The 12,663-nt window shown below is 41.5% G+C and overlaps 1 protein-coding gene across 1 annotated transcript in view; it reads right to left on the reverse strand.

Moving 5' to 3' along the window:
- Positions 1 to 12,663, reverse strand: part of CREB3L2 (cAMP responsive element binding protein 3 like 2) — a gene marked incomplete at its 3' end in the record, with an annotated part of 80,115 nt that overhangs the window by 2,416 nt on the left and 65,036 nt on the right. The window contains exons 6-11 of the mRNA XM_080391619.1: positions 12,232 to 12,378; positions 10,475 to 10,533; positions 9,080 to 9,148; positions 1,886 to 1,985; positions 810 to 936; positions 4 to 136 (exon numbers count right to left, since the gene is read on the reverse strand). Of these exons, the coding sequence (XP_080247745.1) occupies positions 4 to 136; positions 810 to 936; positions 1,886 to 1,985; positions 9,080 to 9,148; positions 10,475 to 10,533; positions 12,232 to 12,378 (635 nt within the window). The remainder of the gene's footprint in view (positions 1 to 3; positions 137 to 809; positions 937 to 1,885; positions 1,986 to 9,079; positions 9,149 to 10,474; positions 10,534 to 12,231; positions 12,379 to 12,663) is intronic.

A 12,663-nucleotide genomic window follows, 5' to 3' on the forward strand; every position in this document is an offset into this window, starting at 1 on the left:
GGCATGGCTTCCAGGGACAGTGCTGCGTACTTGGAAGTGTCTGCTTGCCTGTCATTGCGATCTGCAAAGGAGATCGGGCTTGACGACTCCTCCAGCTGGTGAGGCTCTTCATAAATTAGCAGACTCCTTGACCTCACTGCATACAAAGACAAGGCAAAAAGACACGAGAAACAGGCAGCTCAGAGAACAGCCGTGGTCATTTTAGGAAATGGAAACTGTCAGAGCAGAACTAAAGGTGCAGAGGTCTTTTCTCTTGATAGTGATTAATTGGTAATTTGATAGCTGAGGAAAGATACCACAGTGGTGGTTCAGGCAGCGATCAAAAAGCTCTGAATTATTCACAAAACAAGAACAAAGTGAAACAATCACTTCCATAATATACATTGAAAGCAACTGGTTCACAATGAGTATGTAATGCTAACAGTTTCCCACTCAGTCCTTGGACTCTTTGTTGACACTGGCAAAGGAAACACCAGCTGATATCAGTTGGTTATTTTAACAGTACGAATGTTTGCTACCAAGTAGAAATACTGCTACTTTTTACAGACCACTAGCTTTAATTCCACAGACAGAAACAAAACTGATTTAAACAGAAGCAGACTAGTGAGGAAAAGGCTTTGCTTGTGTTTATGGAGCCTGCTACCATCAGCATACCTTGCCAAACCATCCTCCTTTGAAAAACACAGGTGTATCAAGGAATGGCTGGCTAAGGAGCAGAGGTGCTTGAGGAGGGGATTAGGGATGTGGGTGGAAGACAAGTGCCGAAGCACAACCAAGGAAGGAGCAAGACTAGGATAGTTGTCACTTACCAATGGAGTCTGTGTAGGACTCTGATGAGGAATGCTGCCTGGGCAACACCATCTTTGTAGCAGAAGGATACGGCCCGTAGCTCTGAGAGAAGCTGCCAAAAACTACTGCAAAACACAGCACCACCATCTGGCAAAGGGAAGATGCCAAACAGGTAAGTGCAGTAGCTCTTGACCCACATGCACACATCAAAACTAAGAATCAACACAACGCAGATCTAATACTTTTTTCAAAACAAGTAATTTGAGGCTATTTTCATCACTACGTACAGCGCCTCTTAGCAAAGGCATATATACAATAACAATTCAGTGCTTCAAAGGGCAATTTTCAACACCGGAGTTTGTTTTCAACGTCTGCCACCATTCCGGCCTGTCATCTTACTTCCAGAACTGAAAAGCAGACACAGCCGCCACGTGTGTGTTAGAGATATTCTCAGGAATTTCCAAGGCTATTTCTGCTCCTGGCCCCAATCTTGCTTCAAAGTGCAGAGAGGGTAGCAGACTAGGAGAACAGCTTAAGTCTTGAAAATAATTTCCATCAATTTATAGCACTAGTATAGAGGGAACTTGCTGGATAAGTGTAAGGAGGGAAAAGGGAAAAGTTTCATTCTAACTGTTTATTTATCCTGACTACTATTACTGAAATAGGACAGAGTTAGATTTACAGCCTTATGTAAAATATGACTTTTTATTTGGATAAGCAAGTTTATTTTTACTGGTATCAAAAGAACTGCGCATCAAAGGTCACCCTCGTTTTCATTTTACAATCCTAGACATTATTTCTCACATACAATATTGTAGGAAATAATAAAACAGGTCACTCAGAGGAGCAGTGCTGCTTTTATCACCACAGCACCCAATCAAAAGGACAGGGCCGGTCTCCTCCAGAATTTAATGCCTTCCCACCACCATTAATCTTCATCAGCCAGGAGTCTCACCTACCTCAGAATTAATTCCCAAATTATGAAGAGAAGATTCCCAAGCTGAGAATTTGCAAGTGAGGGGCTTTGCAGAACTGCCTTTGAGCAGTGGAAAGAGATTCTCATTCCCCTGTAATTCCTCACATTAGGGACACTCACCATAAGACAGGTCCCTGTCTGTGTGCTAGCTGCCTTACACGAACGGGACACTTTCCCAGCAACCATGGCTTGGAGCCTCTGCAACTGCTGCAGAAGTGTTCTGGAAAGCAAAGATAACAGACAAGCATCACACACACCAATCTGCTTGCTGGTTAAATAGTTTTTTGCTTCAAATTCCACACCTGGCAGTAACACAGCATTTAATATAAAGTACAGATAGTTAAAAGTCTTCTCCTTGAAGTTCGATGCGAGGAGTGTTTTCCATTTTACAAAGTTTTTACATGTATTAACACTAGAACTTTCAAAAACCTCTTTTGTCTTTCCCTCAGTTGACGTCCTGAAAAATGATTTCTTCAGTACTTTCAGAAAGCTCTTGTAAGTAAAAATTGTTTTCAGTGTTTCTAGAAGAAATTATTCTGGTAAGCTTACAAACAACTGAAACTGATCTACATGCAAGTGACTAGATGCATATCAACCTGATTCTGTGTCATGAACTCAGCAGGAGTTTCACCATTCCTTGAAGAGGTGCAGAAGCAAGTTTGTAACTGCTCAAAGTAGTGGTAGAGGTACAGCTACCTCCTTTTTCTGAAAACGTGCTGTACAGCAGTTTGGACCACATGCTGGACCATTTTCAAAGAGAAGGTCTCAAAGCCAGATACACGCACAGACTCCACTTCTCAAATTCGTTTATTAAATAAAACATTTGACTGCTATTTGCTAAATCCTCCAGGAGCTGAGAAAAATCACAGATGCTTCAAGTGACTACTCTGACTGTGTATTCCAGAGGTCCCAACCACAATCGTAATTCTCTTGTGGTCGAATTCAACACTCCCTGACCAGGATGATACTCATCTGTCTTTCTGGCTGATTTTCTTCTACAGTATCATCAATTATGACTGTCAGGATACTAGTAATTTAAATGGGAAATGACATCAAAGTATGATTGATATAGGATTTTCACAGAAGTTTTCATTTTGTTTTCATTAAAGCTTTTTAACAGACGAGGAGTAACACAAATGTCTGTCATCCTCAACACAAATATAGTACAATTTTGTATCAAGATGTTAAATTTGCTGTTTGTTTCCAATGTTACTTTTCAATTCTCCTGTAAGTCTCTCAATCTACTGCGGAGGATAACCCCCACAAAACTTGAGGCAACAGCTTTGGAGGCTCTGACATCAAAAGCTAAAGCAAGAAGCAAGGTCAGGATGTCAGAGAAACTAGAAGGATTATTTTAAGATCAAGTTGGCTAAAAGCTATTGTAGGACAGACCCAGAGGTGCCTTCACAGCTCAATATACACTGGTCTGCCTATTATTATAGATTTTTTTAATTATCAATGCTCATTGCTAATTAGGGTTTAATGATTCCAAGGACTTCAGGAATGCTTTCTGAAATGAGCACAAGGCATGCTCACAGCAGGTGTATCTGGGCCAGCAGATCCTTCTCAACTTATTAAGGAAGGATGTCTTGCATACTCTTGAGAGCATGGTTTATCCTGCAACTCAGTATTTAAAAAAAGAAAGTGATTAGTCTAATTCAGTCCTTTACTCACTATTAGAGACACCACAGGCAAATTAAGATATTAGAACACTGTCCATCACGTAAATGAGACCATCCTAATTCCCTGGGAAATTCTGCATCTTTCCCCAGTTCCTCCTCACATCCACTACATGGCACAGGGTTCACAAAGACTTGTGTATGTGGTATATATAATTTTCCAGTATAGAAATTACTGCATATAATATTCCCACCATATGACACCAGCTATGTTATACAGCAATGCCTTATTAACCTTGTGGTTTCTGTGCTGTTATAGAAGACTAAATCTTTCCTGTTTGGGGCCTGAGTTACTGGGCTCGACACAGAACAGCTCTGCAGAGGGAGGAGGAAGGAGCTCTCCTCCTCCCCAGCTCCGGGGCTGGCAGCAGCAGCAGCCTTGAAATGCTGATCACTCTTGCCACTTTTGTGGAGGCGTCAGTGAGAAAACAGCTAATGGCTGGTGGGGAAATCAACAGAAAAGAGGCAATTCTCATTTTGCTCATCTCTGCCTTTTTGTGTCGAATTTATAAAACCTGCTGGGCAGAGTAGTCTCAAAGAGCTGATTCCAAAACACTCTCTTTTTGGAAAGTATAGTTAGGCACGTATCCTGAGGTCTCCTATATACAGAGGAAGATTCATCCCCCATCTTATTTACCAACTGCCTTCATAGAAAACCTCTTTCTCCCCCCAGTAATTTGTATGTTTGAGCAGAGCTACTGTCTTTTCAACAGACAAGGACTCAGTGTTGGGAGTCATGAGGCTACAGGTGCATTTTCAAACTAAGAGCAAAAGCCGAGGCGAGGGCAAGAAACAAGCTTGTTCAGAGATGATACCAGCTTACTCTGCTACTGCCAAAATAGGGCACTCCTTGGTGCTCTTATTCTCTATTTGAACCTGGCATGGCAGAAGACTGGATTCTGAGGTCAAAAGATCTGTTTTCCCACGCAAAAGCTGCCTTCGTTGCTACTGGATGGCTGCAGGCGTAATCTGGACTAAGAGGGAAAAGGAGCAGCTCTCTGCTCAGCAGGACAGGTACTTCAGTCAAACTAAGATGCTCCCTCTACATAGCAGCAGGAAGGCCACAAATGCTTTTAGTGAAACACACAGCCTATGGCTAAGTCCTAACAGGAGGAAATGCAATCCCAAGGCAGCGTGCATAAGGGGGTTTGCACCCACAGGGATTATTTTCACTGTGTCTGACACATTTCCCAGTGATATTCAATTAGAGGGTCACCTCCGTAGGAGGTGTGAACGTGCTTTCACGCTTTTCTCTGCCAATGGAAGCACCTCATAGGAAAGCTGTAAAGTGACTGAAGACTCCTGCTCTCCCTTCCACACACTGCCAGCAAATTCACTCCGCCTATGATGTCTTGTTTTCGTATGCACATTCACATATTCATCTTCAGAAGAGCCCCTTCCGTGACCAAAGTAAGGAACAAGTCAAGGCTTTCCCTCTGCTTCCAGTGACACTTTGATTAAGGAGAGAAAATTTGTCACTCCAGGATCTAGCTACCTGGAATGCTCCCTCACTTCAGTGTTTAAGTTTAAAATCCAATATAAATTTAAACAAAAAAAGACAGTTTCTAGGGGACACCAAACACTGTTTATTTTGATCAAGACTTTTCAGAGACTTTATCTACTTTGTAAGAAACAACACCTGATTTTGATAAGGACAGAGAAAAATTATCCTGTCTTCCAACTCTACACACAGATGCCTTCTCTGCCTGTCTTATTTGTAGGAAAGAGAGCAAATCTCAAAGTAAGGTTTTTGCTGAAAGACCAAAATACCCCAAAGCAGAAAAAAGTCCACAATCTTTCCTCATTTGAATTGCAAAGAAAAAAATCGAACAATTTTTCATCAAAGATGTTTCAGCATTAAAAACACTGTCCTGCTGCTTTGAAAAGAAGGAGTCACTCCCGGGCTGCCATGCTTTGTCATCTGTTATAAGGGTGGCCTGAAATGAAGTGCAAGATACCTCATTGCTTAAATCCAGGTCCTTCACTCCTTGAAAATGACTTGGTAAATTACTTCACCAGCCTCAATAACAGAAAAGTCAAGCAAATCAGTGAAGCCTGGCAGCTTTGGTGCTGATAAACCCTTGGTGGGTAAGACTGATACACAATTTGATCTTTAGATGACTGGGAGTCATAATAATAGGTTGAGCAGGAACATGAGAAATGGAAGAACATCCCAGTTGTATTTATAAATACTTTAAGGTGCCTGTCAGAGTGGAGTTCTACACAACCTGCTAGTCATTACTCCAATGCAGCAACTCTAGCAGTTACTTGCATGTACTGTCCATGTGTAACACTCTCAACAATATGCCAATTGGATCCTATGTCTGTCATTTACCCAGGGAAAGTGATTGTCAATATGTTTATAAATACAGACTCAACAGAAGTGAAAAGCAAAAGTACTTCTCTTATGTCACACACAGCACCAGATGTTTCACTACTGTCTTTAAGCCCAAATAGCTATGACTCTCAGCTAGACAATGCTGGTGTCAGAAAGCACATTCAGTCCCCTAGATCACTGGCAGTTTCTCCCCTGGGTCCCAGGGACAAAACGTGAGTGGATCAAGCCTTCTTGGTGACTGGGACAAGTCAGTTCAACTCTTGGTGCCAGCTTCTTCTCACACCCTTTGCTTTCTAAGACAGCAGTGTCGTGCCCCACATGTTCAGATGCTACTCGAACCAATGACAGCCTGGCTCACTTGTGGCTACAAGACGTAACAGGTATGCATGTAATAATGTGCTTCCTTAGTTTTGAGAAAACTGCCTAGAAAGGAACTTGGACGGCTTTCTTTTAAGGGATTGAGTCACATAAATTAGGAGAGGAAACATATGCTAGTGTTCTAATACCAAAGCTGCCGAAAATGCTGCAGTCACCCACTCAGAATAATAAGAATTAAAAACTCCTCTGCACCTCAGTCCCCAGCTTCCTGCCTTGCCTTTTAAGATGCATGAATGTCAAGGGAGATGCTTCTGGATGCAAATTTTTTGACCACACTTGCAACTTTTACATGACATCTTTTCAGATCCAGAATTTCAAGCTAAGATAGGCTCTCAGGGAAGATTCTTCTAAATTTTTTCATGCTGCTGAAAATAATGTAGGAACATTTTAAGAGAAGATATTTTAGTGTTTCCATGGTTTGGAGCCAGATTTTGTAATGCAAGCAGGGTTCTCCTGAAGTCTTAGGTACGTACCTGTGCAAATGTGTTCTATATATAGAATGACATGTTCTAAAAAACTGATTGCACATACTGAAAGGAAACTGCTGTTCAATAGTTGTATGCTTTGGAAATTGCCCTTCAGTTCCTCTCAACTCCAGCCAGACTATAAAATCAAGATGCTGACTGAGAGTACATAGATGTGTGTGAACTTTTAGGTAAGGAACTATAGCCCAGTTTTCCAACAAGGTAAAAAAACAACTTTGTCTTCATCTACACTTGAATGCATTAACATTTCCTCATGTAATCACAGCTCTTATTTTCCTGTTACCACTCTTCCACTCTTATTACAGTTTTTCACAGCAAAAGAACAGCTCTAATGTTTGCAGATCTACTTTTAGATAATACCTTCAACAACATCTTCATTTTTTACTGCATCAAACACTCAAAGTTGCAGCTGAAGTCCACCGGGGCTCTGCTTTGGGCATGTTAAATAAGATGCACATGTGTATGACTGTATGCTAGGTGCTTTGAGAAATAAAGTCCTAACATATAAATTTGGGCACCCAAGAATAAACTGACACTGCATAATTTTGACCATCACTGCTCTGAACTTTGATTCTTGACTGTACATAGGAGATGGAAGTACCAGCTATAGGACGCTGTGAAGACAAGTTCTGAAACATTTGAACAGTCTCTGGATGCCATATCAAGGTTCTGTGCAAATACTAATGAGGAAACCAGACATTTTGAATTCATCATAGGAAATGGATAATATACATTAAACAAGGGCCTGGAACCATTCTCTGAATTACATAGTTGCACAATTATACACTAAATAAGAAAAGCGGCTCTTTGAGGTTGTTATATAATTCAGGCTTGATGAATTTACAAATCTCTCAGTACTTCAATTTGAAGCTTCAGCAGATTTTAGATATAGTTTATATCTAAATAGCCAAAACAGTATTGCCATGAATTAATGAATTACAAGAATTTCTGTGCAGAGGGTCAGGAACATCTGCTTCTCTGCAGATTAGAAATCAATATCAATGTTATTGCCGAGGGAAGAAAACAATGCAACTCGTTCCACATGCCTAAAGTATAAAGGATTTGGAGATAATATCACTTAGCTAAATATTTTTAGAACATTTAGCATGAGAGAACTAAGATCAACAAATAATAGAGAAGATGCTAGAAGTCCTGTCTAAAAGGATGGACAATACTAACAAAGCTATTCTCATGACCACATCTGCAACAACTCAGAGATGAAAACAGCTGGCCAAATTTAGCTGAACTGGGGAGAACAACTCCAGGCTTGACAAAATGTTGTCTGAGTGTTCCATCCACAGCTGCACCTTTCCTTAGAGCAGCTGGCTTCAGCATCTCCTGGGACAGATCCTGGGAGAGAAAACCCTACTCCATACATACAGAACAATTCCTGGGTCTTATGTAAAACCCCGGAGGAAGATACAAGAGGCACAGAAATGGCTTGGCTCTCTTCAAACAAGCAGCAGATGTCTTCGTGCATGAGCAGTGTGTGGGAGACACTCTCCAGCAAATTACACTGTTACAGGGTCTGGCTCCATGAAATTAGAGATCGAATCCGGAGATCAGAAACAACATGCCACTCAATTCGCAATATATTGGCTGCCAGACAAGCTCTAGGGCCGTCTTCCACGATCATGGGTCTTATCTTCAAAACCCAGTCTCCTCCCACACTTCCATGCTACCATCATGTTCAGTGGTAATGTTTAACCATCACTACAAACACCTCTAACTAGAAGTCATATCTAGTCCCTCATCGGAATTCACCATCACTAGAGAACACGCTGAGCATAACCGATGACTGACACTCCACTCTCAGCTAACATCCAATTAGAAGCTCAGCTATTCAACATTTTCTGCCATCTGTCCTTTGAGAAAGCCACCACGGAGTCACCCATTTCTTCAGAAGTTAACAAGAAGTTGATTTCCCCCCTCCAAATGAAGGATATTCCAGGGTGTGAGATGGTTAGAAGGGTACACAATAATTGCAATGATATTTAGTAGTCCAGAAGGAACTAATAATGGTTCTTGAGCTTCAGCACTGTGATTTCTAGAAGTGTCATGTTCCAGGTCAAGGTCTCCTGTCAAAACCATCTTGCACTAAATAAAGACAATCTTGAGAGTTGGGCTGTAGCCTTTTCTTTGTTATATATCATTAATTATGTTTTCTTGGACAGTAGAAGAACTCTTAAGAAGGGTGCTAAAAGGTTTCTCAAGCACACCACAGGCTAGGGAGACAGTTTAAGACCTGACATGAAAGTCTTCATGCTTTATACCACACTGTAATCACAATAACTGGCCTTCCTCATCTTTCTGTGACATTAACCACATCGGCTATAGCTATTGTTTACATTTCAACTCATGTCCTAACTTCCAGATTTTCACTTTTCACTGTAATATCATGCTACACTTTTGTTTTATTCCCTTCATACCTTACCTGTTAGTATTCTCCAGGACTTCAACCTTCTTACGCAGCTCGCTATTTTCGTTTGAACAGGTCTCAACTCTGGAGACAGTACAAGGACAGAAAGAGAAATGTAAAAAATCAGTCATTTATTATAGAGATTGTTAAACAAACCAAGCTTGCTTTCACAGAGAGCTCTATGATCTTACCTACATTTAATGGAAAGTTACAACGACTAACTTCAGTAATAGTCTTTAATCATACTTACTGTAAAAGACATTGCAAAAGATACTACTACTAGCTGCAGACCACCTGCTTACAGTGCTCAACTACATCCCAGTAGGAGCAGCTCATTTAGGATGGGTTGTAACTACTTTTTGCCCCTCAAAATAGCAACAGCAAAGACCCTGCTCAGATTTTCTCTGCGCATTTGGCCATGGGACAGATACTTTAAAAGTTACAGAACACACTATATTTATGTTGTTAGCAACTATTTTGTGCAATTTGGCAAATGCCATGCTTTCGAAATAAGGTCCTCGAATTTCAAGTTTATGGAGGCTAATAAGCCGGGAGGTTAATTCCCAAGAGAGTTCTCATTTCCACGCTTTCCCTGGAAACCCCCAAAACTAAAGCAGATTAGCATATAACATGCCACATAAAAGGTCCAAGTAAAAATATGGGACTCCCAAGTAGACAAACATGACCACCTGGAATAGCTTCGAGAAGGAAAAAGGTAAAGGGAAATATTTTTGGTATCTGGATGCAGAGGGTGCAACTTCATAACAGTAACTCTGAGAAAGTGAGTCTCAACTATAAAGAGATAAGAAGACAAAAAGGAAATCACATCAAGGATATCACCAAAGATGGTACAAGGGGTTTAACAGATCCATCTGGTGAAGTGCACAAGATAAATGCACTAGAAAACTTGTCTCTTGGAAGGAAGATTTATTTGAGACATAAATCACTAACTGGGAGTTTGACTCCTCCTTGCTAAGGGAAGTCAATGGGTCACGTGCTGTTTTCCCGAGTCCTGCTTATTTTCCCAGGCAGTCCTGACTCACCCACTTTCTACTTCTGTCTCCATCTGCTCTAGAAGACAGAATATATTCACTGTGAATCCACCTTTCCATGGACACTGCCTACCCACTAGGCGAACAGAGTTGCGTGAGGCAGAGGCCAATAGCAGATGGGTCTTGCCTTATTTAAGGTTTAAAGTCTTTGTCAGCGTGTTAGCAACATGGTGGTGTAACGAACGTAGCACCCAGCACATGCAGAAGCAGAAGCCAGAAGGGCCTTTTCTCAGTCATAACCACGAGATGGCAGCTGGCACTCTGTGCACAAAACAGTCTCAGCATCAACAGCTGGATCCCTTCCCAGTCCAGAACTAGTGCTATTGGCCGGCCTGAAACAGGAAGGAGGTTGGCTTACTTTTTTTCCAGACTGTCCATGTATTCTTTCTTTTTTCTTCTGCTTTCCTGGGCAGAGATCTAAGGAAAAAGGAAGAAAAACACCAAATATTTGCATAGAAAAAAAGCATCAGAGTTGAATTAATAAACTGGTAAAAAGCCCTGACATTATTAGATTCGAGCATCCGTGCTGTTCTCATTTCTATTCCTGGCAAGCAAAGCACTGACTTGGTCTGCTTCCACATCCTGAAGTAAGACTGCTCTGCTCAGTAGTGGGAAAAAGATCATCCTTGCTCTTACAAAACTAACCTTAAAAAGTGAATCAGATTCATCTGGAGAGAATATCCTACGACAAATACTAAAAGATGATCCCAGGACAATGCCTTGCATCTGGGAGAGGAAAAGCCCATGTATACATTAGAAAGCAGCTTTGCAGAAAAGACTTGGGGGACCTGATGAACAAGTCAAATCTCAGTCAGCGATGTGCCCCTGCAGCAAAGGCAGCCAACCAGATCTGGTTCTACGTTAACAAGGACTGGAGGTAGAAGGTCAAGAGAGTGGTTCTTGCCCTCTATTCAGTGCCTGCAAGGCCATAGCTGAGCACAGCATACAGTTTGTGGCTCTGAAATAAATACTTTGGGTGTACAGAAGCAAGCCCAGAGAAAGACCACAGCTATCTATAATAAGCATGCTGGAGCACATGATGTATCAGGAGAGGCACGGAAAGCTGGGTTTGTTCAGATTTAAGAAGACAAGAATAAAGAGGGAATCCTATTGCAGTCCTCAACTATCTTGCATAGTGAAGATGATGTCAGAGTCTTCTAAAAGAGGCATCAAATGCAAGCTGCAACAAGGGAAATTCCAATGAGGCACTAAGAATGCTATTCATTTGTTTTTACCACAAGAGTGGCCTAGTATGGGAACAGGTTGCCCATAGATGGTGGGGACTTGCCACCCTTTGAGACAGTAAAATGTGACTGGACAAGTCCCTGAGCAACTTGCTCTAAGCTGGCCCTGCTTTCAAAGCAAGCAGTTGGACCAAAGGACCTCCAGAGATCCCCTCCAATATATATGGCTTATTATATGAAAGTGGTACATAAAATGCACAAGGTCACTTCCAAAAATTTTGAAAATACATCTTACAAGACCAAATTCCAATTCAGTGTGGGCAAATTTACACCTCTATCTACAAAACCAGTAACAGAATGCATTAACCTTCCAAGATGTGCTAGTATCCTCTAGAACAAGTGAGCTAGCCAGGTCTGGAAAAAAATGCTTTCCTCCCTACCACTAGGCTCTTCCCCACGTTGGAAGAAAGAAACGACTTGTAGGGCATTTCACAGCCTTGGTATCAACCATCCATTTAAAGGTCACAGAATTTAGTGATCAAAAGAATAGGACACTGAAATACAGTCAGATTTTAAAACATGAAACAGTGGAAAAGAACACGTTCATGACCATGGAGAGAATACAGAGGTCTTTGCCTACCATAAGGGCAGGACTGTGCTGTTTTTAAAATGGAGCTAAGCAACAGCAACTTGATACACTGCTTGCTAAATACTCTATTGTTCATGTGTTCAGGTAAATACATAGACGGAGGCACACTGTCATAGTGACAGACAATTTGATGGATGTGTTTAGGAACAAAGAAAAACACTTCATTAGAAGTCATCTTATAGCATTCAACAGTACCAACAAATCATTACTGCAGAATTGTTGCAGCTTTTTTTTAAATGAAGGAAAAGCAGAAACTACCCATCAAAGCTAACTAACATTTACCTTGTTCTTTATTTTCCTGCGGATTTTCTTCAGCACTTTTTCCTCTGCTTTTGTCAGGGGCAGTTTGGTAGGGATTGGGTACCCCTCTGCTATCAGCGTCCTCTTCTCCTCCTCTGTCAGGATGAGCGGGCCGGTCCCCTGTAATTTCTCCAGGTGTCATAGAAATGAAATAATACAACAGTAAGCGCACACAGCCCTAGAGAAAAGGCTGTTAGGGAGGAGAGGCAGTAGCTCTTCCACTTCAGAAAGGACTGCCTACTATAACAGCAGCCACTTGCAATTGGGAATGCATGGAAGCGGAAGACTTCTTAGATAGCTTCCATTCAGAGACTGAACCTTTGGGACAGGAGTCCCTCAAACAGTTGTTCTCAGCCCAGCTCTGCACACAGAGGCCAACAGTAAAACTTCCTTTAGCTCAAACAGGGAAAGAGA

This window comes from Falco punctatus (genome assembly GCF_963210335.1).
Source record: "Falco punctatus genome assembly, chromosome: 6".
In the NCBI taxonomy this organism is placed as follows: Eukaryota; Metazoa; Chordata; class Aves; order Falconiformes; family Falconidae; genus Falco; species Falco punctatus.